At 48.9% G+C, this 25,466-nt stretch overlaps 6 protein-coding genes across 9 annotated transcripts in view; 2 read left to right on the top strand and 4 right to left on the bottom strand.

Annotated features, from left to right (window-relative positions):
- Positions 1–7,738, bottom strand: part of LOC121603435 (cadherin-99C) — a 148,082-nt gene extending 140,344 nt beyond the window's left edge. The window contains exon 1 of one of the 2 annotated variants that reach the window (XM_041932112.1): positions 7,459–7,738. The gene's annotated coding sequence lies outside the window, so the exon portion shown is untranslated. The remainder of the gene's footprint in view (positions 1–7,458) is intronic. The other variant, XM_041932113.1, reaches the window with a different exon arrangement.
- Positions 7,739–8,496: 758 nt separating this feature from the next.
- Positions 8,497–11,110, bottom strand: LOC121588944. Of its 2 annotated transcripts, XR_006004244.1 has the most exons (4): positions 10,145–11,110; positions 9,685–10,073; positions 9,352–9,605; positions 8,497–8,810 (listed from the first exon to the last, which is right to left on the bottom strand). XR_006004244.1 is itself a non-coding variant. In XM_041907413.1 (3 exons), the coding sequence occupies exons 1-3, from the start codon at positions 10,967–10,969 to the stop codon at positions 9,419–9,421; spliced, it is 1,401 nt and encodes a 466-aa protein (XP_041763347.1). In that variant the 5' UTR covers positions 10,970–11,110; the 3' UTR covers positions 9,106–9,418. The 2 variants fall into 2 exon arrangements, 1 of the variants encoding a protein (XP_041763347.1); XM_041907413.1 differs by lacking the exon at positions 8,497–8,810 and having other exon boundaries at positions 9,106–9,605.
- Positions 11,111–11,454: 344 nt separating this feature from the next.
- On the top strand, positions 11,455–13,275 carry LOC121589729. The gene is made up of 3 exons (XM_041908837.1): positions 11,455–12,486; positions 12,551–12,936; positions 13,020–13,275. Exons 1-3 carry the CDS (start codon positions 11,521–11,523, stop codon positions 13,198–13,200), a joined length of 1,533 nt encoding a protein of 510 aa, XP_041764771.1. The 5' UTR covers positions 11,455–11,520; the 3' UTR covers positions 13,201–13,275.
- On the bottom strand, positions 12,956–14,514 carry LOC121589730. The gene is made up of 2 exons (XM_041908838.1): positions 14,403–14,514; positions 12,956–14,329 (listed from the first exon to the last, which is right to left on the bottom strand). Exon 2 carries the CDS (start codon positions 14,280–14,282, stop codon positions 13,281–13,283), a length of 1,002 nt encoding a protein of 333 aa, XP_041764772.1. The 5' UTR covers positions 14,283–14,329; positions 14,403–14,514; the 3' UTR covers positions 12,956–13,280.
- A 327-nt stretch (positions 14,515–14,841) lies between these two features.
- The window catches only part of LOC121590905 (autophagy-related protein 16-1), a 258,486-nt gene continuing 247,861 nt past the window's right edge, over positions 14,842–25,466 (top strand). For both annotated transcript variants that reach the window (XM_041911071.1, XM_041911070.1), the window contains exons 1-3: positions 14,842–15,258; positions 15,542–16,309; positions 16,382–16,524. In XM_041911071.1, coding sequence (XP_041767005.1) covers positions 15,159–15,258; positions 15,542–16,309; positions 16,382–16,524 — 1,011 coding nt within the window. In that variant the 5' untranslated portion in view covers positions 14,842–15,158. The remainder of the gene's footprint in view (positions 15,259–15,541; positions 16,310–16,381; positions 16,525–25,466) is intronic.
- The window catches only part of LOC121590904, a 92,480-nt gene continuing 83,605 nt past the window's right edge, over positions 16,592–25,466 (bottom strand). The window contains exons 7-8 of the mRNA XM_041911069.1: positions 19,721–21,108; positions 16,592–19,646 (exon numbers count right to left, since the gene is read on the bottom strand). Coding sequence (XP_041767003.1) covers positions 19,438–19,646; positions 19,721–21,108 — 1,597 coding nt within the window. The 3' untranslated portion in view covers positions 16,592–19,437. The remainder of the gene's footprint in view (positions 19,647–19,720; positions 21,109–25,466) is intronic.

Raw genomic sequence — 25,466 nt, 5'->3', positions numbered from 1 at the left:
GCGAGGACGGGAACACATAACTTCTGTGCACATGCCGACCGAAAGGCACAAACCAATGTCGGTTCAATGATCGTCCCCAAAAAGATCGGATCATCCGGGGTGCTGTGTGTGTGTATGTATATAAAGCCCAACGGTAGAACATAATCACAAGATTTCGAGCACGAAACCCCACGGGAGCAAAATACGGAAGAGGCGAATAGGAATGAGTGATTTAGTGGCGTTGAAGAGGAAAATGATGGTGAGCATTTGCCCCCTTCTTCGTTCACCGTTGGCATTTCCGCACCCGCCAACATGTGCCACCAAAAACGGCCATCAAAGGCGAGAAATCAAGCGCGAGTACCAACCAACCAACCAACACGACCGCCGACTTTGGTAATCATCATTTGCTCACACTCTCTTCACCGGTGTAGCACATTAGATTTAATTTTATTAACATTTTGCCCTCCTTGCGACCGGCGTACAGCATCATTGCAGGCGCCCACTGGACTAACGGTTAGAACGAGGTAAGTGCGCCCGCAGATGGATTTGAAGATTATTACGATTATCAATCACACATCTCGCACGCATCGGGAAGAATAGGTGAAGAGGTGGAATGTGGCTAGAGGAACTACGATTGCCTTTGGCTGCATACTTCATGTAGAACACATCTTAACACCTTCCTGCCTTACCAGCGAGGGAAGAGGGCAGGAAAAAAAAACACGATCGAATCAGAAGTTGGTAGTACCTCGAGTGGGTGCTGGCACCCACAAATCAACCATATGCTTCTGGTGATTCTTTTGGTATAGCGAGGAAAATAACACAAACACCAACCAGCACCACCACCACAAAAACATATGCGAGACGAACGCGCGAAGGGGAAAAAAACCAACATACTTTTGCGCAATTAAGCGTTTATTCACATAGATCGGAAAGCAAACGATCGACGCGCGCAGAGCGGCACTCTCGCTCGCAGGTGCAAATGGTTCTGCTGGTGCTGGCCCATCGAACAAAAATCGACTAATCTTTACAGCCCGTACGCTTCCAACGCGATGTAATGGTGTGCGCGATTAGCGCGAGCCTCCCCGGGCCCTGCCTCTCTACCCGGCCCCCTAACGCTAATGATTCACCTATCGATGAGTGTTCATCTTAACGCACGGAGGCACCAACCGGGGCCACTCGATCATTCGGCCCCTTGGCAAAGTTACCAAATCCACACACACACACACACACACGGGGTAAGCAAAGGGTGCTTATGTTGTGCTCGATGATGGTTTTGCACATACGCCCGGCCAGCCCCGGTCCACCTTTGCTTTGCAGATAAACTTATCAGTTCATTAAATAAAAATGCCTCAACCGCTCCGGGTCGCACAGTACAACGGGGCGGGGACCCCGTTCGGTCGTCAGACAAATGGACCAATGTTTTATGAGCAGGGAGAGGGCCGAGAACATTAGTTCGAGAGAATCGGACGTGTACATGTGAAAACGGAACGGTTTTGCGAAGGACTTTTCAAGCGGCTGTATTGAAAGACGACTAAGAAGTGAAAAACGAGGTTCGTCACTTGTGCAATCGTTCAAGTTGTTAATGCTTCGGATGGAATGTTCTACAGAGCGCTGAATACGTTTTCAGCCTGCTTGTGTGCGTGTAAGTGTCGTTAGGCGGCGGCATTTGAGTCCTCGCCAAGCCAATAAATAGGTAAATAAACTCTTAATTACCACTCGAAATTTGAGAACCATCCGTCTTCAGTGGTCGAAAAATGGAAAAAAGGGAACCACGGATGACCGCTTCAAAACTGCGGTCAAATATTGCGGCTGTTTAGAACCCCTCCCTTGCTCCCTCCGTTAAGGTTCGTTCTCGAAGCGTGCGAAAGAAAAGATCGATCGATCCGATTGATCGACAGCACGGCCGCAAGATCGAACCCGGTCGATTGTTTGCGGCCCTGTCAAACAGCGCTGCCCGAACACAAATGAGCAGAATTTTAAGTGTTCTATTCTGCGCCGCGCGGTCAAAGTAACGGGATAAAAGTGTGTTGTTGTTGTTGTTTTTTTTTTTGGCAAGAAAGGTGCGAAATTATTTCTTATCTGCTAGGCGTTCTAGGAATCGATCGAATCCCCGCGAATCCCACACGCGTGTACCGTTGGATGGGAAGTAAGCAGATGGGCTGGGAGTTGAGAATAGAATTTCTTCTTCCCAATCGAAATCGAAGGCAATGGAAAAAAGAAAAAAAAAAGCCGTTGAGATATAAAACATAATCTGAGGGCAGATTTCAGGTACGACCTACTATGGGTTCTGAGGTTGCCACATTGATCAAACAGTTTCATGGCTCAGGCATTAACTTTGTCTTTTTTTGTGTGTTTAGGTTCAAGCTTTGCCGTACCAAAATCCCAACAGAACTCCATTGACAGCATGCGCCACTCCTAGTACAACTTGGCTGCATCGATCAAAAAACGATCGCCGTGTTCGTATGTCCCTTTACGCGGGATCCGGAGACGCACCCAGCACCGAAAGGACATTAACCTAGCACGCGCTTGCGATCACGATCACGAATAGGAAGAGTGTGAACGAGGGGTGGGTAAGAAAACCGACCAGTCATTCTGTGTGATTTTCCATCAATCCGCCGTCGACAGCGATCGACGCGCTCGAAGGGTGTGCGCTGCTGCGTTAATGTTTCAATTTCAATCACAGCATGCCATGGAAATGCCATGGGCCCATCAACAACAACAACAACGAGCCCAACAATCCTCCGCAAGAACGCGCATAAAATCCGTTCCACTACAGCAGGAAAACGAAATGCCAACCACACAAATTCCAAGCCCCCCGAGGGAAGGCCCTCGATTGGGCCGAGAAAAGGCAATCTTTCGCTCGTTCGTTCTGTTTTATCAGCAGTGAAATCAAACCAAAAATAAAATAAAAAAAAGGCCGAAACGAGAACGCGCGTCAAACACAGCAGGGTGAAGCGGAATTCTAAGCGCGCATCTCCCCACAAATACATAAAAACAGAACGAAAAAAGACAACCTTCCGTTTCGTTAATGCCGTGTGTTACATCCCTTCCCTAGTGGAATTGCGCGCCCCATTTTGCCGCGTCCGCAGTGCACCATTCAGTGTCGTCCGTCTGGTCATTTCCATCGCTTTCTGAGGTGTCTCCGTCCGTTCGTTCCGCGCTCATTTTCGGTCACATAATACAAGCAGTTAGCAGCTGTGCTGTGCTGCCCCCCCCCCCCCTGTGTAACGTGCATTTGCTTTTAAGCTGCAGTGCGCAAATATGCGTCCACCACCGCTCGGCCAGAATCCGCTTTCAGATCTTATTTCGAACCCTATTCCGTTGTACGTTGGACCTTTAGAAGGGGAGGCGGCTCTAAAACCACTTGCCAGAAGCTAGCAAAGAGACAACCGCAGCATGGTATTTGCTTTGGCTGTGTTTCGGCTTTCCCGAACCGCTGTTGTTGCTTGGCTTGGCTTGGTAATGTTAACATAAAATTTTATGAGTTTATTGTGTTTGGGCAGGGGACCCGCGGGAACACAGGGAAACCTGATCCTCGAAAACTCGACCCATTCGGCTTCGGACCACAGTGCTACACAGTGCTCCAACACTGTAACCCATTGGCCACAGCTAGAATTTCCCAACGGGGTTTTTTTGTAGTTGTTGAGTTTTGGTCGTTTGCAAAGAGCAGCCTCGGCCGCGAGGAGAGTGTATATGTGTTACTTGTTTCAATTAACATTCTTACACCACACGGGACCCCGGCACTGGGAACCCTCATTATGCGGAACCGCAGGACAGCTCTCGGGACACGCAGTTTTGCTAATCCCGCGTGCGAATCGAATATGCGCATCGACTGCAAGGCGTAAGTATGCAAAAGTAAGCGACAAACATCAGCTGATTGAAAAATAATTGGATGTGAAAGGTTTTGCTGCCAAATAAAGGATGCCGGTTGGATTGGTTGCGGATTGGATGCATGATAGTACCAAAAACCGTACAGTTAAACATACATCTGTACGGCACTACAGAAGGTCTTTTTTCTTCTTCCAGGAATGCTTCCATTCTTCTGTACGTTCTAGCACCGCCCGAAGGGCAAAAAGGTGTAACAAAACAAAAGGAAATTGTTTTTGATTTTAGAGGGGCCGGGCCGGGAAAACAACACACACACACAACACACACACACACACACACACACACACACACACACACACACACACACACACACACACACACACACACACACACACACACACACACACACACACACACACACACACACACACTCCAAATCAAGTGATCAGAGCCGAGCTAACGAACGATCGGCTTTAACTTTGGGAAAACCGAAACCGGGCGAACCAGCACACTACTGTGCCTTGGTTTCGAATGGTTTGCATTTATATATACAAGCTGTGCATATAAACAAACCCAACGCAGCGAGTGCGAGATTCAATCTTGGCTCAACAGCTCACTCTCACACGGTGCCGCTGGACGGGATGGTAGGTATTAACGGAATTTTGTTTTGAAATCCTTGATGTGAAGATTAAGTGTGGATGCCATTCTGCGGTGGGAATGGAATGTGCTTCGCGATTCCAATATTGATATGGAGTGCATTTTTATTAGCAAGTGAAGCGTTAATTTGATGTGCTGTAGTTTGTGATTGTTCGTTTGCATTCGTTTGAGGCTTTATTTTTGCATCATGCAAGGAAGTTTAAACTGATGCTTGTAGTAGAATAGGACTTTGTTGTTCAAAATGGAATAAATTTTACACAAAAAAGCTCCAAAATCAAATATTCTAGCTTGAAAAGCTACCGAAAGCAGAACCACACAGGATCTGCCGTAATCCGTAGCTGCAGCAACAATGTGGCCCACAACAGAGACGTTGGTGTGGCATCTTTCCCGTCCCTGTTTTGAGCGGCCAAGAACGTTATGTAGATGAATATTCAACAACACACAACCGCATGCTCTCTAAAACCTGCGCCGTCCGATCGTGCCCAAGCAAGATGATGACAATCAGGGATCGTTTACCGGTTGTAGCAGCGGCACTGCAACTCTGTCTACTCCGTTTTCCGAATCCGAAACCCTCCCAAAACCAAAAAAAAAAAGACGTCCAAGCGCGCGTATGTATCGATTTCAGAACGGTGTTTGAAGAGCATTCGCCTTCCCCTTTTCAACCCATTTCAGGTCCCGCGACGGCGGCGGCAGCCTTTTTTTTACTGTCCATGTCGTGTTCGATAGAGGAAAACGCTTAAACTAAGATGTCTTCAGATGGTTGTGTGTGTTTTTTTTTGTTTTTCGGGGGAAGTAAACCTTGTTTTTGGACTTCTGCTTCTGCTGTGTGCATCTTCCCACCGCTGGACGGACCGGACTTATGCACAGTAGCCGCTCTCTCCGTCCTCGCCAGGCGTCATATCTGAACGAGTTGTTCCATTCCCGCCCGGTCCCTTGATTGATGGCAAACACCCGTACGCGAACGCAGGAATAGAATGCGAACAAACCCCGTGACAGCCGAGGATGGGAACTGTCGACAGCGGGCCAATCCCCAACGCAGCCAGCTGGTGCGGAAACAAATCAAAGCAGCGGCCACCGGTTTGACTGTGGGCCTTCCTTCCTTCCCCCAAGCGAGATGGGTGGCCATTGGCTTGAAATGTGTGTGTGTGTGTGTGTGTGTGTGCGTGTTGTTTTATGATATTAGTAGAAGCTTTGGAAAGCGGCGAGAAACATCATCTCCAGCGATGTGATGAGTTTGGGAAGATTTAAACATTCAAAACACGCCTCCGGTCCTGTACCGGTGGAGCCGCCGGAACACGGGAGGATCGCTCGGAAACGTGAACGAGGGCAGATGAGAAATTTCGAATGGAAGATCCAAATTTAAATAAATAATTCTGATAGCTTTCTGATAGGACTTTCCTCCGTGCTTGCATGCTGCTGATGATGATTAGATTCCAGCGGGACAGCTTTTTTGTTTTGTTCGTATCACAATAGCAAACCCGCACACCGCCGCCGTCATCGTGTTGATGTCGTGGTTGTCGTATAAAAGAAAAGCATGTAAAATTCCGGAACACTTCAGCGCGGACAGTGGATTAGAAATCAAACACCCCCGGGGGAAGATACACGATAAGCAAAGCACAGCCTGTGCCTGTGCTGGCACAGTAGAAATGTGTGTCCTCTCTCCTCCCTCGTCCTCCCCATTCGAAGTAGGTTCTCGTGGGAGCAGAAAACCGATCGATGCGGCTTATACAAATTGGAAACAATCAATTAATTACCTCGCCGGAAAGTGTTCCGCTTTAATCCGGCCGCATTAGTGTAACTGCAGCAAACGGTTTTGGTGGCCGCCGCAGAAGGCAAACTCCAATCCAATTAGCTGCGAAAAGGTTCAGGCTGGAATGTTTGGAAGCGTATAGGTGACCGCAGGCCGGGGACACAACATGAAATTGCACTTAATCCAATTTGTCACGTACACACACACACACACACACAAGTAAGACGAAAGAACACAGTTGGTACGGGAATACTCTTGTGCGGGATTATTCTGTTTTGCGATGGTGCGAAATGGGATTTGAAAAAAAAACACAAATTACACAATTCACACCACAACCACACACACCCACATACATATTTAACAAGTCGCACTTGTAACGCGGGGGAACATGTTGCACACCAAACACATTTCGGTGGTGCAGCAATGCTGGAATGCTTTTAGCCGGAGTATTCGGCAAACTTGTTTAACGACGTTTGAAAGTGATCAATGAATGTGACGGGGGACACTTGATTAAAATTCTTGCTGACGCACACACACACACACACACACACACACACACACACACACACACACACACACACACACACACACACACACACACACACACAGCAACACACCGAAAATAATGCGATACTCCCTTCCTGGGGTACGCGTGGGAAGGGCTGAAGCTGTCGGTGTTCTTTGAAGAACATTGCAGTTGCCTCTTTGAACGCTTTATAACAAACACTTTACACACACTCACACAGGCGGATAAACACATACATTTTTTTTAAAGGAGCACGATCATCGCTTAGCAGATCTTTCCAAAGCCGACCTGTTCTGTGCGCGCATTCAAGTTACCCGATCTTTACGGGAAGCAGCAGAGAAATGTGTCACTTTCTTCGCGTGTCGGCAAGCAGGCGATGACACACTTCCAGCTCTGAAGAGAGCGACTTGAGTGATGCTGAGTCGTTGATCTCTTCTGGAGGCTTTTCTATGCGCATAATGCTAGCTCACTGCAGAGATAATGCATTTTTATAAAAAAAGCCCTTCTTTTTGTCTAATAATTATTACCACACACACACATACAAACAGTTGGGTTGTAAACTCTTTAAAAAAACCTTAAAACTAAACTTCACGATCATCAACTGCACACGTGCAACACGCACAACCGAACAAGTGTTGCGACCGAACAGCTGCACCCCAGCCGCCAGCAGTAAAGCCTTTCAATAATTAGAAGAGAACACACAAATACGATATCCTACCCGTAGGGAACTTCGAAATCTGCTCCGATCCTCTGCACCTGTCACTCGGGTTGCACATGAACACATACACACACACACACACTCACAAACACAGACGCTGTCGTCACGATCGGTCGACCCTTTTTCTCAAGTAACAAAACACGCATCCAACCCGGGTCGGTGGTGCGTCAGCCCTCCCCACTCGAAAGCATACACACGTAATGCCGCTGTTCGTGGTCGAGAAAACGCGCTGCCCCGTAGCGAGACGACACATGCACAACGTACCGTGGTTTAAGCTCGACTGCCGTGGCTGCAGTCAGCGAAACCTGCAAACAGAGACCAGGCCACCGAAAAGACTCCAACACCAACACAGACAGCGAAACCTCCCTTCGCGTGTGATTGTGTGTGCGCGCCAACCCCTTTGCAGACACCCCCTGGGCACGGCAGCATAGAATACATACACACACACACACACACACACACACACACACACACACACACACACACACACACACACACACACACATAGTCACGCTCATGTGCTCAGGTGAACCGGGCCTGGCCCGGGGGTTGCCGAAGCCATTCGTCGGTCGGTCTGGCGCGAAACCGGTTTTGTGAGCTTTTTTTTCTTTTCGACGGTTCGTACTTTCTTTCCTCCAGAGAGCGCGCGCGCGCCCACGTTTCGTTTCCCTTTGCGCTCCCAGTGGTGGTGGTCATGCTGGTGGTCGCATGGCTTCCCCTTGGGCCGCCGGTGTTCTGGCCACCGCACCCACATGGGGTTTGTTTACGCTGCCTTAGTTTGAATGTTCGTGTGTATGTGTGTGTGTGTGTGTAAGGCAGTTAGGGTTGCCGTTGAGGAGACCATTCATGCTAACGCACACAGTGTCCACTGGCCAACAGGTTGCACGTACCCTGATGCCGAGGATCTTAAAAGTGGAGGAGCTTTTGTCGGTTCGGTAAAGCTTTTTTTAGCGTTTGCAGAGATAGAGACCGTTTTGAAGCATAACCTTTGGCGCACTCCCGTACTAACGCTTAATGGGTTACAATTTTTGGGTACAATTCATTTTATTCGCTTTTGCACAATATTCATGCTTATTTCCAAGATGGTAAATACTTAATGCACTAAAATCAGCTCGGTATAATAATTCTCTCTAGCGCTACACGCTTGGCGGAATTATCGGGTTTAAAGTGAAGCTGTATTCTATCGCCAGTTCCACTATCGACTAATCCAAGCTTCAGGTCCATCTAGTTCGCTCTTACTTACGCTCATACGCGTCTCTTAATGTGCCTCTTAGTAAGTAATGCGTGCAGAGCACTACCATCCCATACGCATAGTGTATGGTGGTAACCCTGAACTCTTCTACCTTTTCAACCTAGTTTAAACAAACATAGTTTTAATCACCTAAGAGTATTTATTTTAAATTAATAATAACAATAGCAATCTTTGCTTTAACATTTCAGTAACATTACAGTGCTGTTTTCAAATGAAGACATTTGCGTAAACAAAAAGTGAACGAGAAAATCGCTCCTTTAATAAAGACATTAATCAAACAAATGATTTAACAAGCAAAAGTGAGCGCAAACTTAACAATCGTTACTGAAGAGTTAAAACAAATGATAAATTAGTAAAAAAAATATAATGAAAAACTTATAAATAAAATTAATATTCACGTAAAGATAGTTGAAGATAGTTAATGGAATGCAAATGAAAAACAAAAAAAAATGATAAACAAAAATAAGTCATATTCAAAACCTCGTGATTGAATGAAAATAAATTCAATGAACAGAAAATGTTAAAACTAAACAATGTGTATGAAAATTGTGGGAGGGAAACCCCATTAACGTCACAAATACTACAGCACAGCCGTTGCCCCATCCTCCCACAGCAAAGAACGCTCTGTCTATTCTACTTACCATCTAAAATCACACGCAAAGTTCACACTTTCTACAATACATTCGTCCCGGCCGGTACCGGTAGCGATCAGAGCGATATGAGTCCTACCTTGGGCGGTACTACCTCGTAGTACTTGGACACGAGCGGATGCTTTTCGATCAGCACCTGCAGCAGGACGTCGTGGGGCGGTAGCGGATAGCGCTTGATGACAAACTGAGCCTGCCCAGTGACTGCTAGCCGCGTTTCACAGCGAAGCCGCCACTGTGCCGCTAATCTACGGTTAGCGGAAGGGGACAACATTATAACGCGTTATCTCGAGCGTGTTTGCGATAGTAGGTGAGATTGCGACTTACCGGGTTAACACGATACGCTCATTTTCGGTAAACTCGGGCGAAAAGATAAGATCGTAGTACGGTTTGCGGGCGACGATCGAGAGCATAAGCTCGTGGTAAAAGTGCAAATCCAGTGCACAGTGGTCCCCGTCCCCATGGTCAGCTTTCTCCGGTTTCCTTTTCTTGGCCTTGGTGCAGCCCAACCCACGGCGATCGTGCTTGGCGGGCACCTCGATCGGGTTCAGGATGCCGGTCTGCTTGTACCCAAGCGGTCCCCCGGTCCAGCCGAGCTTTTGCAGCATCCGGTAGCCGATGTTGTTCTGCTGCAAACATTGTCCCGCCGGTTGCAGCTCACCTTCCTGCGGCAACCGTTCAACATTGTATTGCAGGTAGGAAAACCGTTGTATGTACTGCAAAAAAAAGGGATGCCAGGTAACTAACCATACTCAGAAGCAAATGTACGTATCGCGTCACTACTTACATTCACCTGATAGCAGTAGTTTTTCAAGATTTCCAACAAATCCGCCACACACTGCGCGTACGCCTTCTGGTACGTGCCGGCTGCCTTGTTGATGAAAAAGTTGGCCGCGTACGCCTTCACCTCAAACACGCCGTACGATATGGGACTGATCGCGATCGATATCGTACCGCCGCCGAGCCGCTCAAACCATTCCGTCGTTTCCTTCAACGAGTTGTTCACCACCACAATGTTTTGGAATATCTCGGCCAACGTTTGAGCGGGAAACACGGGAGCGATCTGCGCAATTTGCTTCTGCCGGATGGACTCCTGCTCGTCCGCGTACGTAACACCGTCCAGCCAAGCGCGGACCGCCGCATCGGCCGACACGAGAGTGCGGGCACACTTGTGCTGTTTCAGCTCGCAGTACACTCGAGCGATCGGTTCCCCGAGCTGGCTCGCCCGTTCCATCAGCTCGGGCGCGTACGTGCAGTCGTACGCTTCCATGCTGGCAAATACCTGCGCCAAAGGGACTAGCTCATGCTCCGGGATAGTTTCCTTGTGCAGTTCCATGAACCATTTCTTTAGGTTCCACAGCGATACGGTATCGTACCGGGTGCGGTACGAATTGATGTCCCAGCTACTGTCAACAACAGGTGGTTCGGGCGATTCTGACGGTAGGGCAGGATGTATCGCTACGTGTATCGAACTAGCCGGACGTGTGGCCACCAGTTTTATGTTTTTCCGTCGCCGGCAACGATTGAACCGCTTGCGCCTGTTTTGCTTTTTAAGTGTCTTTGCCGGCAAACTGGTTACTCGATGTAGACCGTTGGAAGAGCTTAGATTCATACTACAACCTGTACAAAGGCAACTGAGGTTTTTTTTTGGTCTGGAAGAGGTTTCCTTACTACGCGAAAATGTGCTTGAACCTAAATGTGAGTGTATTGGTCATAGAAAATAACCTATAGCGCTAAAATACTATCAATAGCGCACTAAAATATAATCTAAACAAACTCCAAGGTGAGTACAGAGCGAAGCTCGGGATAATTCAAAACAAACATTTTGAACATCGCTGGTGTTGAAAGGTCTCATAATTATGTTGTTTTTTTTTCAAAAAGTTGAAACATCACAAAGAATTTGTTAGGTGTACAATGAAGCAATTAAATGCAGTGATAGAGCAATTAAACTAAATTCGCAACCGAAATATTAAAATCCAGTAATATAACCGGTTCGTATATACGAATCTTGATCCGAACCGGTAAACGGTGTATGCACCTTGCTTTTGCACCAGTTGACAGCTAATGACAGCTAGCCAAAAATCATAACATAAACAAAGGCACTCGATTATTCCCAGGCAGGAAAACGTGGTTTTGCAAGGATTGCCACCAAATCGTACAAAAATGGTCAAAAAAGTGAAAACAAAACCTGCGTCGGCCGTACCGGACGATCCACAGGCAAACGAAAGTGACGGTGCTTCCGAAGGGAACCAAATAGTGCTGATAAAATCCATCAAGAAAAAGAAAAAGTTTAAAAACCTCCAGAGCAGTCTGGTGTGTGCCGTACCGGAGGAGTCACCAGCAAACGATAGAGACGCTGCGGAAAAGGAATCTGTGGAGCGAACAGAAATGCTTGGTAAAAAGAAAAAGTTGAATAAGCACATAAAATTCAACACAAGCGACCCTATTTCGAGCGAGGAGTGCAATGAGGCAAGCATTGAGGAGGAACCGTTCGACATTTACAAGCTGCGCAATCCGCTCGAGGAGGAAGAGCACTGGCAGTTGAGGCTCGCCTTTCTGAAGAAAAACCAGCACGTGCTGTCGCCGGATGAACTCGTTTGTCTGGCCCAGGTGTACATGAACATCGAGCTGCTCAGGTGCACCTATCCGCGCGAAACCATGGAGCAGGTCAGTAAGCTGGCGGAAGGCATCGGCGGTGAGTATCATCGCAAGCGTGCCTTCATGCTGAAGCGTACATTCGTGTCGGCCTCGGACGCAGCCGCCTGCAAGGTGCGAAGGGACGATCCATCAACGATTCTGAAAGCGACCGATAAGCCGGCTCCGACAAAGGAACCCCGGTACTCGTTAGATGTGCCGAGCATACCAACATTCATATTGAACTGTCTGCGAAGCGACCTCATCATCTTGAACGATATGCGCCACACAATGCAAATGTTCAACCAGGTCAATAAAGATGGTCTACAGATGGAGGCAATTGTGCATACCGTGAACAAAAGAGTGTTCAGAGGATCCGTCGTGGTTGGTGGTATAACGATCGCCAAGGCGCAGGAGTGCACCAACAAGCTTGCGATGCGAATAGTTTTGGAAAGGGCGAAGGAACGTCTATCGAAGTATTGTTACTCCGTTATAGTGAGTATGATTGGTGGCGCTGGTCGTGATATTGCACTAACGGGTGTTTACTTTTCAATTGTAGCGCAAGAAAAATGCCACCGAGGTGGACGGCATTGAGGTCGTGTCGAAATCGTCCGCCGCAAAGTCCACCAGCGAAGAACAATCCATGAAAGAGGAACCCGACGCGAGCAACAAACTCGACGCGGGCAACATTGGCTTTCAGCTGCTGGCCAAGTTGGGTTGGAGTGGCGCCGGTCTGGGTGCTCGCGGTGACGGTATAGTGAACCCGATCAGTGTCGAGCAGAAGGTGGGTCGCCAAGGGCTCGGCGGGGACAGCTCGGAGGGTGCTAAGCTCGATCGGGTAGAAATCAGGAAGAAGCTGCAGGATTTACGTGACGGAAAGCTCGCGGATCATTGCGTCGTGTTTAGCAACGAGTATTCGAAGGACGATAGAAAAATGATACATGAGTAAGTGAGACGCACGGGGAAAGGTTTAATACAATGATGGTGTTTTCATTTTTATTCCAATTCTTCCGCATCTCTCTCTCCAGGATCGCGCGTAAACTGAGGCTCAAGTCACAAAGCCATGGAAATGAAAATCAGGGCAACCGGCGTCTAGTGGTGAGCCTACCGCCGCTCCGACCGAGCGAACTGCTCCGCAAAATTATCGTGGAGAAGGATGAGACGTTCAGCAAAATGTTCGAAGTTACGCCTCCGACCGAGCAAGGATAATTCTACATAAATAGTTTAATGTTAAGGTTTGTTGCTACTGTAACAAAATTGATAAAATAAACGCAGGCAAACGTATTTGTTTAGCGTATTTTCTGGTGTCGCTTCCGTCGATACTGTTGCTTTACCAGCCGCAACGTTTCCCTAATAAGTTCTTCCTTCGTTGGACTTCTGGTGCGTCGTCTCTTCGAGCGGGACGCGTAATACCGTTCTACATCGATCACTTCTTCACTATCATCTGCATCATCGATTATGATGGTGTCCTGTTCGTACGCTGATATTGGGGCAGGTGTAGCTTGTGCTTCTAAGGTTGGCTCCACTTCTTGTTCTGCAGTCGAGGCCAATGTTGATTCCTGTTCTGTAGCAGCATCCGGTGGCAATTCCTGTTCTGAGGCCGAGGGAAGTGTTGGTTCCGGCGCTGTAGCTCGATCCGTTGGCGCTTCATGTTCTTTACATGAACTCGATGGTGATCCGTGAGCTGCAGTAGAGGATGGAATTGATTCCTTTTCTTTTGCGGGTTCTGGTCCTTCTTCTTTGCTGCCAGCGACACTTTCCGGTACTTCTGCACTGCTTTGAGCTAGGAGTTGGTCAGCAGAGTCAGTTTGTGTGCTAGCATCCGTCATGGCGGCAGCTTTACTGCTGACTTCCGGTAGCTTCGGCTTTGTCGATGGTTCGTCCCAATTGTGCCGCTCTTTGTCTTTGCTCTTCCACACATCCCGTAGCACAGTAAATTCCTCAATCTTTAGCAGACAGTACGAGCACACGACAGACGAAAAGTCCGTCTCGTATCTGATTACGATATCCGATATGAGGGTAATCGTCTCCAGATGGGACGGGGTCAGTTCAACACCCCCACCCAAACTAAAACAAGGCACCCATATATGGTCAGCACTATCGCACAGTCGGCACCGTTTCGATGGCGACAATTGTTCCGCCGGCAGTATGACTTCCGATTTCACGATCACCTCATCCGTCCAGTCGGAATTTGCCTCGGCCGGATTGTCTACCGCATAGGCCATGGTGCGATCATCTGGCAGTGAGGTCGTTTCGGATTTTACACTATCAGCCTTTCCGATTCTTGTCATGGTAAGTTTGCTGTCAGGATGCGCCGTGTTGTTAACGAGTGTTGCAGCTGCAAAGGCGAAACGCCAGAATGCTTGTTAATTTGTACAGGTCATTAAATTCCACTTCAGTTTACCACTCACCCAAGTGTGCAGCATTCAGTTTGATAAATCGAAACAAAGTCAGAAGATAAAATTTCGTCAATGTTTTGTGCTTTCGCCAGCACTTGGGTTGTTCCACATTTGCGGAATTGGCTTTCTTTTGTTTTTCGTGTCATTGACATGTTGTGCAGACAACCAAGGTGTGTATAATAATCAATGTCCTTTGACTAGTTTATTTGTTCGCATTTAGGTTGAAAGCGATTTTATGTGGATAGTTACACAAATTTTGGTTTTATATTGATGCGATTTTCTAAAAAAAACATCCTTTTCCATTAAAATTTGTTGTTTTACGGTCCTTCAAACGGTTCATTCAAAATAATTCAAGCAAATATCAAACCCGGCTTCACTTTCAAGATATTTGTTTACATTTTTGCTGTCAGTTTTGTGAATTGGAGCAAATCAGACGAACAAAGTGCTAATCAAAACACAAACACACGGTGGGGCTCGGATGCGGTGCAATCTGGCAGTGGAAATCGAAATTTCATACGTTGTACCGCCTAAAAAGGATACAGAACATTCATTGAAAATATGAACCAAAGCGTGTAAAAGTGTTTCGAACGGTCTGTGCTTTCGTTTGGCGCATCGGCTTCTAACGTCCGTAGCAATCACATTAGTGTAAAGACCGACGGGAAAACGATTCACTGGTGGGACTGGTCCGAAATTTCGCAATTGAACTGTTTCGAAAGCTAATTTGTCCATCGCGCAAGCAGTTTGGTCAGTGCGTATTGTACTGCAATAATGGCGAAAATGCAGGAAAACTGGCGTGACATCATTGCTGATCGGTTGCGCGAGCGAAATAAAAACGAATCGGCACGATTTGCCGACATCATCCATTACAGTAAGTGTCCTTGCCGAACCACCGGGCGGTTCACTGACATAGGTGGGGCGGTAAATTAGATTATGCGTATGTAGCCAATGCATCCTGCATCGGTTGCAGTCGCACTGCATTGCACGGCATTATTCTCCGCATCTGCCCGTGTGAAAGTGAAAAGAGAAAGTGACGATCGTTGATGTAATGTCTGAATGTCTTTTCGCCCCCACCGGAGTACTCTCCATATGGTTGTGTTTTATTATTTTTTTGCGAGATTTTTAACCATCCCGTCTGCTGTTCTCTTTTCCAGATAACCGACTGTTCGATACGGCCGCCAAGCTTCGGCAGGAAAATTTGGATTTGAAAATTGATAGAAAAATACGCGACAGCGTCAATGTGAGTGGTGCGGGCGGGGGTGGCGGCACCACCTTCGGCACGGACGTAGCCACCATCACGAACGCCCAGATCCAATCGCTCGAGAAGAAAGTGCTGGCCCAGCAGGAAGAGCTGACGGATCTGCACAAACGCAAGGGCGAACATTCGCAGATGGTGATAACGCTCAACCAGAAGCTGACCGAGCTGCAGCGCCTGCTGGCCGAGAAGGAGCGGGCGCTGGCCGACCAGACGGCCCTTTGCGCTTCGCTGAAGGAAGAGTTGGACGAGATGAAAGCATCACACGTTACGATTAAGGACGAATCGCTCGCATCGCAGCTGCGCGCCAACACGGCCGAGGACAAGCTGCGGGCAGTGCAGGACGAAAACACGAAGCTGCTCAACCTGCTGATGGAGTACAAGTCGCGGGACGCCGAAATCATGAACAAGGAGAACGATAAGTTTGTGAAGGAGAAGAAGGCACGCATCGAGAGCGAGCTGGAGCGGGCGATACGCGATATTCCCGGCCCGTCCTCGATTGGTGCCGATCTGGACCGGTTCGATGTGGACGGTTTGCCGGAGGGCGTAGAGTTTAAGTTCGACGCCCATGACGGGGAGGTGAACGCGGTGCGCTGGAGCCCGATTGAGCGTATCGTCGCGACCGGTGGGGCCGATCGGAAGGTGAAGCTGTGGGATGTGGGAAAAGGTATGGTCATTCGAACGCTATCCTGTTTTTAGTCGGTTAAGTACACAAGCACTAATCATGATCATATTTTAGGTGTTTGTGAACAACGTGGCGTGCTGGTGGGCAGCAATCAAGGCATCAATTCGGTGGAGTTCGATACGACTGGTTCAATGATATTGGCCGCTTCGAACGACTCTGCCAGCCGCATGTGGTCGGTCGTGGATCATCGATTAAGGGTGAGCGTTCTATAACATACGTAAGAGTTCTCAAAATCTAGCTAGAAAAAGGCGGGCGCAAAGTTAATTTTTAAATTTATTCACTTTATTAAAATAATGTTTCACATTACAGTATAAACGTTTTCCTATCTGTTCGCTTGCCAACCGATGTCCGTTTGGTGAGGGCCACTGCTGCATAACCGTTTCCCTGCCCGCTGGTCCGGCGGAAACGACGCAGCAGGTGCGCGGCCTTGCGAATACATAGAAAACATATGCATATGTATTGTATGTATAAGTAGTACTTATTGCGCAATGTTTCGTTCGAATAAAAATCCGATCGCATTGCGTTGATTGATTGATTGGCCGGTTCGGTTCGATTCGGCGCCTGGCGTAAACGTTCTCCCTTTTTCTACTGCTTCTGCACTATCTCCACCTAGTTTCCAACGTTTTCCATTCTATACTAGCCTAAGGTTGTTTTACGCGCAATTAAGTTAATGTTAATTTGATTTCATTACATTTAAATTAAGTTAAATTATCATTTACGTTGTTTGACTTTAATACGGTGTTTGTGTGTCTGTTTTTTTTTGTAAATTTTTTGCCGTCTCCTTTTTTCCTCTTTCATTTCGTTTGTTTTGCATTACTTTCGTTTTGTATTTCATGGTGTAGAGTTTAGAAATGTTTAATGGAGCAATGAATGCTATTAATGATATATTGTTGAAAAAAACCTTCCTGGTCGTAGAAGATGAACTGTTTTTTTTGCGAAAAAATAACGTTTTGCCATAGCAAAAGTGTTTGTTGAAGCTATGAACATGTTGGTACGATCGGAAAAAAATTGTGCGCACCTTTTTTTAGTGGCAAAGACACTTGGACGCACCTTTTTCTATCCAGCTACTAAACTATTGTTATGTGTTTGCTTACTGCTGGCTAAGGTTAGTTGTATTGCGAATGATGTATGCCGGCTGCCTTCGCGCTCGGTGGCAGTTCCGTTTGCAAGGTAATACAGCAGACTGTCCACTGGGTCACATTTGTTTGTCAGTTTTTTTGTTTTGTGTTCTTCTTTTGTAGAAGATATGAATATGCTGCTGAGCCAAAAAAAGGAAAAAAAAAGTAGAACGATAAGGAAAGTACAGCACTCGCTTGTATCTCGGCGCCTTTGCGTACTGAGTATGATTTGTTCGCTCGCTGCTATTAAATTACAAAGGGAGGGATAGAGGCACCGCAAGACACCACCCGCCGCGACGCGACTGGAGAAGATAAATACGAGTGTCGGCTCACCTCATGCTTACGACGCTTCAAAGAACTAATAAAAGTTAGGGATTATTGAGTAAAAATAAATTACGATAAATGCTTAAAATTAAGGCCACACATTTGCACCGGCGTTGACGGGCGCCGTAAATGAGATGAGGCTTTTTTCTTTTAGAAATAAAAAAGAGAAAAAAACAGCTGCCATCCTTTTTCCCTGTACTGTGTACTACTGGGTTTTGCATTCACCCAATGTGCAACTCAAATAAAAGCGTTCAGTTTCCCGGTTTCATTTGAATTACCCATTGAGCGTACTGTGATCGTTGTTGCGGTCTTACGAGGGCTTTCCAAACCTCCCTCCGTCTGCAACACGATCGCCGCATAATCCACCGACGACGTACACCGGGCACGCGGGTGTGGCCTTAAAGTCCGGAGAAAAGGACAAATGGATATACACTGCGCTCGATACTACCGATATTGGTCAATGCTTCCCCTCGTGTGTGTGTCTGTTTTTTTTTGTTTGCAATTCAAAACCTTCCAACACTCTGGACTGGAAACCGTGGATGGGGAAGATTTAACGCATTAGGGGAAAAGGGTGATCCTGTCTGTCCTACCGTTAATACTATTTAGCTTCGCATTTAGCTAGGTAAATTTTGTCTGCGTGTGTGTGTATTTTCTTCTTCTTCTTCTTCGCAGTGAAGTCGAAACAGTTGCTACTAATTCTATCACACCGCACATACACGCACGCACACACACATGTTCCATCACACGTGCACTTGCGCCAAATTATGGCGCAAAAGCGCATGGCAATGCAACCACTTACATTCACGCTACAGTCGCTTTCGTTTCACACATACACACACACACACACACACAGATCAGTCTCACAAACGGAAGAAGCTTTTCTTTTGCGATTTAATTCGTAATGCCTATCACAATCACACCCCATCTGCATACACGCACATGCACACGCACACACATACAAACAGTCCCTACCAAACCCGTTCCCTAATTAATGTTTCCTGCTAAACGTTTGCCCTTTTGCCAAAATCCCCATTTTGCTTTTTAGTTTTACAACTCATGTTGTCCCTCTGTTGTTTTGTTTTTATATTCTAGTCGTCCTTTTCTCCAATGTGTCTGTGTGAGTTTTTTAAATTGTATGATCGTTTTTTTTTTCATGAAAATGGTGATAAAATGATTATTGATAGAATGATTGAATGATCTTTGTTCGTTTTTGTTTTTTCCATCTTCGACTACTCCTTCCTTCGATCGAGTAATTGTGTGAGTTATGTGCTCGTTTGCTTAAAAAAAGACTCCTTTACTGAAGGCGCTTTACTGTTCCGAAGATCTAGAACACATACTTACGCAAGCACCGAATATGACAAGAGCGCCTTATGCTTATGTGTCCTTGAATGCGTTTCCCGGGCGGCCAATCCTAAATCCGGCCGGGTTTGTGAGCGCTTAGATGAAGCGGACATTCCTGCACCCGATGGCGCGCGCCCATACAAATAGATTTCGTATTCGTTTGTTTTTAAATTTCCGTAGTTGTGTCACTGTCTACATTATGTGTCGGAAGTCTTTTTTTTTTGTTTTGCTCGTTTAGCGCTAAAAATATTCTGCTGTTTTTTCGTTTTTGTTGTTGTCAATTTTGGTGGGGTTTGTGGTTAGCGTTTGGCTGCCTGGTTTAGGCTTTTAAAAGTGCCTGCCCGCGTAACCACTGTCGTACAGCTTGCACATCGAGTCCGCCCGGCTACCGGTGAGCGTCGGGGTCGGCACAACGGACGAGCCCATCGAGGCGTTCTCGAACTGGCGCTGCTTTCGGCGACGCTGCCACAGATAGGTCCAGATGGCAATGACGGCCAGCTGGCCGAGCAGGAACACGGCACCGGCAACGATCAGACCTGCGGAAGACAAAACGGGCACGTTAGCATTGGACTTCAATCGATCGATCGTACGTGCGTGCGTGCATACTTACCCAATCCATTCACGCAGATGCCCTGGCCATCGTTGGCAACGAACACGGTTTCGCTGCTGCTGAGCTTCGGTTTGGCGCCCTGCTGCTTCTCGAACCCGAACTTGTCGGTGATCTGAATCGACTGCACCAGCAGCATGTCGTCCTGCGGCGCTTGGCGTGTTGTCTCGCGGCGGTGGCGTGCGACCGCCTCCAGCACCGCGCTCGTCGTCGCGTTCACCGAGCGCCGCTTGCGCCCGTACGACACCATCGAGCGCAGCTCGCCACCGAAATCGTCCTGGTCGCACTGGACCGGCTCGCAGGTCGGCATGCACGGTGTGACGAGCGCGCGGAACTGCACCATCTCCGAGGACGGGAACTTGAACGCGTCGAAGTGCGACAGCAGTATCTTGCCCGAGCTGGCACTCTTGTAGATCGGGCCCATGATGAAGTGGTCGGTCGGGCAGCCGCGCGCATCGATCAGCGTGATCTCGCTGCTGTCCACGCCGTCCATCGCGACCAGCTCGCGGACAAAGATCTCGTACGGGGACTGCGGGTCCAGGATCTCGAAGCGCAGCGCCAGGGGATCGCCCACCTCGGCCGTGCGCATCATCTCGCTGCCGTCGCGCGTCGTAATCTTCATCACCACGTTCGGCGAGTCCACGACGACCTCCTCCGACAGGGCCGGCTCGATATCGCCCGTCACATCCAGATCGACATCGTTCGAGACGGTCTTGTTGGTCAGATCGTACTGGCAGGTGACGGCCAGCCCCAGATCGCTCGACGTCACGATCGTGTCGTGGTGCTGGATGACCACATCGTTCAGGTAGCGGCCGAGCCCGTTCTGGCGCACGTTGCAGTCAATGTCCTGGTAGCCCATGCGCAGCTCAAACTCGAGCGAGCTCTTCACGTCGACCGAGCACGAGTTCGGCGAACCCTTGGCGTACACCTTGCCGTCGAACAGCTTCGAGGTGCGGATCTTGGCAATCATGTCGCCGGCGCGGCACTCAATCGACACGTTGTAGCACGAGGACAGCTCGTAGGTGGCCGCTTCCGGCACGTCCAGGTAGGGATCCTGAATGTCGGACAGCGTGGCGCGGCTGTGATGGGACAGGCGGCACACCATATCGCCGGTATCTCCGTAGTCGTACGAGTGGCAGCGGTACGGCGAGCTCAGGCACAGCTCCCGGCACTCGTCCACGCTCGCCACGTCCTGGTAGACCGAGTCGACCGTCTTCAAGATGCGGCCGGACAGGCGCTTGAACTCGCACAGCTTCGTCGGCTCCTCCGCGCAGTTGTTCTCCAGGTAGTCGGCACCGTCGTTCGTCTGGAAGGCGGACGAGCCGGCCAGCGTGATGCGGTCCATATCGGACAGCTCGCAAGTCATCGTGGTCTGGTAGAAGTTGGCCGAGCTGGAATGGGAGGGCGGGAAAAAAACAAAAGCGCGGATTAGAATCTTGGCGCCTTGCAATGGAAGTAATCGCAAGTGGGGCAAGGAATTGCAGTGATACACTCTCCCACTAGAAAGCAAACGACCGGAATGCAAATGGTGTTGTGTTCGTTCATCAAGCAATCAAGCAATTGGTGGCACTATGAAGGAGGTCGAAGATAGTGATCGGGTAATGCACGGGGTAGCTCGACACTCTCGACGCCTCACGCTGTGGCGACGGTCACCATTACGATTGGGGATGTCATATTCAAATCTGGACGGTTAAATCTTGCCATCCCCAATCGCCATCCGTAATGCATACAGTGCCCTACATCTGCGGCGAAGGTACAGAACCGGGAAAAGGGCAGATGGCCATTTAACGATCCTAACGGGGAATGAATTCTAGTGCAGGCGACCACCACCGTACGTTGTGGTGGCGCAAAGCACCTCGAGTTAGACCCTGGACTCATCTGCGGGACTTGGTGGAGCGGTGTTGTTGTCGCACTGTAACCAGCTAGTAATTATAATAATTGATCAATTTTCATCGATAGTGCTGGTCCAGTGCGGCTGGCCCCTACCGATCTGGGCTAGAAGAAGCTAGCGTCGTTTCTGAAGTCTGGAGTTTGAAGTTTGGAATATGTTGCCGGGTTACGATCGTTGGTCGTCGATTACTTTGAAGGTTCGGCGTTGAAACAGATTGAAATAACAAAATAGTCTCTATCCCCATTCACCCCGTGTGTGGGTTTGTGTGTCTGATTGAGTATCCAGACGAGGCCAGCGAACGTAAGAGTAAGAGTTCGCCCCATAGCCGGAAGGTGGCCGCCGCCACCAAGCGAAATTGGAGCGAAGCAAATTGTCTGGTACAAGTATGTCGCCACGTCCAGCGGCGTCCGTTATTGTGCGGTCGTCGCCGTCTTCACCGTCAGGTTGAAAAGCAAACAACCAAACCGCCTGCTGATCTTCTGATCTAGGTCTGCGGTTTTTCGGCTGCTTTCCATTTCACCAGTGAGTCTTTGCCCTCTACCTTTATTCTCTGGTAATTCTTCTTCCGGTGGCATTCGTGTTTCGCTCACTTTTCACTGTCTAGTCCATCATCAGTGCCACGGCCGGGTCTCGGCTGGCGAAAGGTACGGTGTGTCACTGTGGCACAAGGCGGAGCTCAGCTAATGGAGTCATTCCCCTTGGGCAGAATGCGTAAATCGGAACTCGCTATTCGGCTTTTGAAGCTGGTGAACGCTTCTCCGCGAAGGTTGCAATTTTTCTGCTCCGATAAAAAAAGCTGACCGTTAATTTATTCCCAACGTTCAAAGTCTCCTCCGAGTCGAGATTCGGACCAGCATGCAGCAACAAAGCAAAAGGGTATAGAATGATTCCAAATTGAGAATCATTCGCTTTTCTACCACCGTGGAGCTGCCGAAATGGCTTTTCGGGATTTCGTGATAAAAATGGGCCGGAAAAACGAGTTTTACGTTTACGTGCCATAATCGCTGTTTTGTTGTTGGTTTTGTTGGTTCGGATCGTTTTGGGACATTTTGTTTCCCTTTCTTTTACGTTCGTATGCTTTTCTGTTTCTCGACGTCCTCGAACAGGTCCACCAGGTTTCAGAGTCTGGCGGGATATACGGGAGACTTAATTGAAAGCAGAGAACGAAACGTAAGAACAAACTTTTCGAAACAAACAGAAAACCGCAATCTTGTGTGTGTCTGTGTGTGTGTGTGTGTTTCAATCAGATGTGGTGAAGGGGCCATTTGGAATGATACTTCATTCCTCCTGCCCCGCAAAGGTCATTGATCAATCGCACTAAGCGAGGAAACGGCGTGTGATCGCGATCGCACGCAGCGACATGTTTGGCTATAGAGCTGCGGCCCCCTGCTGTGTGTGTGTGTGTTATGATGCTTTCCCATTTCCCGTCCCGCAAATGTGTTGCCATGATAACGTGCTTTTGATTTGCTCAATTATGCTAGCCATATTTTAGCCTCCAAAAGAAGGATCTAATGTTGGTGGACTGTCATCTATCTTATCGCTTTTTCGGCATGGCAGAAGAGCCACTGCGATGTGGAACCATCTAATCGGTGGTAGCATGGCCGATCGGGGTGATGTGATGAAAAAAGAAAAGGGAAACACATCAAATTGCGGCAACATAGGAGGACGACCACCGCACGCAAGCCGTGGTTTCGCCGGGCCGGGTGATTGGGTTTGTGGTGGCCCCCGGTGATCGGCCATCCGAGAGAAGGTCATCGAACCGGAACGTCCTTGAGGAGGGAAGTGGACGGTGGAGGGAGAAAGGTGTAGAGCTAGCAATAACAATAATACAAACGCTTGTTAGAGAGCCCACCGGACATGATAATAATGACACTAGCGCCGGTGGCTGGTGCGTAAATTGAGCTGTTTTGGGTGAAGATAGTTGGGCGTCGTTGGGATTGGCATACTGCCACCCCGAGACTACTCCCCGAGCGGCTGATGACATCTTTGCCAATACCGCGTGCCGCGTGTTCCGGTGGTTTGCGTTTGATGATTGATGAACGAACGACGGATCTGCCCGCGCACTCCCGAATCGATGCTACAACAGCATAGTACGTCAAGCAGAGCGGGCGCGTTGCTGTGCACACGGGGTAGTGTGGAGGATGCACGCGACCCTGGATGGATGGATCGATCGATCGACAGTGAACCTTTCCTGACGTCCCGTGGTCCCACTATTCATACGTTTTGCGCGACCAGCATTCCACCGACCGATCCAGGCTGAGACAGTGAGCCTCACCGCACACCACCGTGAACGATTTGTTCGCTGTCATGTAACGGAGGTACGGATAGAGATAGGGGAGCGGATTACCATTCGGTTCGGCGCGGCTCGTTCCTGTTTGCTGATCGCAGTAATTGGCGATCATTAGAGTCGCAGTCGTGTTGTCGCGAACGTCTGCCCGATTTTGTCGCGAACCCGTGAAGCCCAACCCGAAAGGGGCGAGCGCGCGCGCGCGAGAGAGAGAGAGGCTCGTTTAAGGGTGCACACGGGCGTGCACCATCACAAGACATGCTTTCCTCCAGCAGGCCAGAAGAAGCTGTTGAATATCGGCGCGGTCAGCACGGTACACACACACACTGGAGGGGAAGCTCCAGAATGCTCTGTGCGCAGGCTGGTGCAAAGCTTAACAAGCCCCACCGGTGCTTTATTAAATCAAAAATGGTTTTCAATGGGCGTTTTGTGCAAGGAAAGGAAGAAGGCCTGCCTGCTTTGCCCGGTAGAATCGGTTCCGATTAGGGGGTTAGTGGGCGGCGGGCTAGGGGGCATGTGCCGCGATAGGCAATAATAATAGGGTACGGGGCGAAACACATCCGGGGCGAAAGATAGTTTTGTACTTGTTATTACTTTTATCCGACTTCCACAGTATTTGCCTTCGTGGTGCGCGAGCCCGCGTGGTGCTGCTGCAACCCAGCGGTACCAAATCAAGCGAGCCGGTGTACACACACACACACACACACACACACACACACACACACACACACACACACACACACACACACACACACACACACCGAGAGGCTCTCAAGAGTTTCATAAGCGCATTGACAAAAGGGCGCAACAAGAGCTGGTCGGGGTTTCTCGCTTGCCCATCGCACAAGTCTCCACCGCCGTGTTGGGAGCACACGGCGGAACGCGCCAAATTGGAGAAAAGTCAAGCGCGGAGCGCGATTCTTATCAGTGAAAGGAGTATGTGTGTGTGTGTGCCTATGTGTGTGTGTGTGTGTCAGTACGGTCTATAGAGTGCACCCCATAATGGTGCGCGCGCGCGCTCGTAGCGATCTCTCCACGCCTTCAGCCTAACAATGCGGCGAAAGATGTCCTCCGCCTGGTAGTTGCGCTTTTGTTGCGCGACCCGTTGCTAGTACCCCTTGCATGCCGATGTGCCTAGGTTCGGCTCGAAACGTTCTGAATTTCGCTGTGCTCTTCTTCTTCCCGCTGCTCTCGCCGGGGCATCTCGCGCTTGCCCCGTTTCCGGCATTCGGAGGGCGGCCGTGGTTCTATACCGGGTGGGTAAGGGTCGAGAGTTCAAATAGTAATTGTTTCCCTCTATGCTGCTATCGTCTAACAATAATGATATAGTACAAGCTTCCTAGCCGCTTGCCGCGATCCTCCGATCCTTTCCATTATTGGTTTGCGCTTAACCCGTGCTCCACCCTCCAGAGGTTGATGGACCCCCTCTTGTGCATCGATGTTAGTTCTTCTCTTGCCCGTTTTTTTTTTTTTGGTTTATTGCTTCCCGAACCAACCGAACTGAACGGGAAATGTGGCGTGTGTTGCGCAAGTGGGTTCGTCGTTTCGCGATCGCCACGTTTTCCAAACAC

This window comes from Anopheles merus, chromosome 2R, assembly GCF_017562075.2.
Source record: "Anopheles merus strain MAF chromosome 2R, AmerM5.1, whole genome shotgun sequence".
NCBI lineage: Eukaryota > Metazoa > Arthropoda > Insecta > Diptera > Culicidae > Anopheles > Anopheles merus.
The sequence above is the reverse complement of the archived record's forward strand: the minus strand, read 5'-3'. Positions and strand labels throughout refer to the sequence as shown.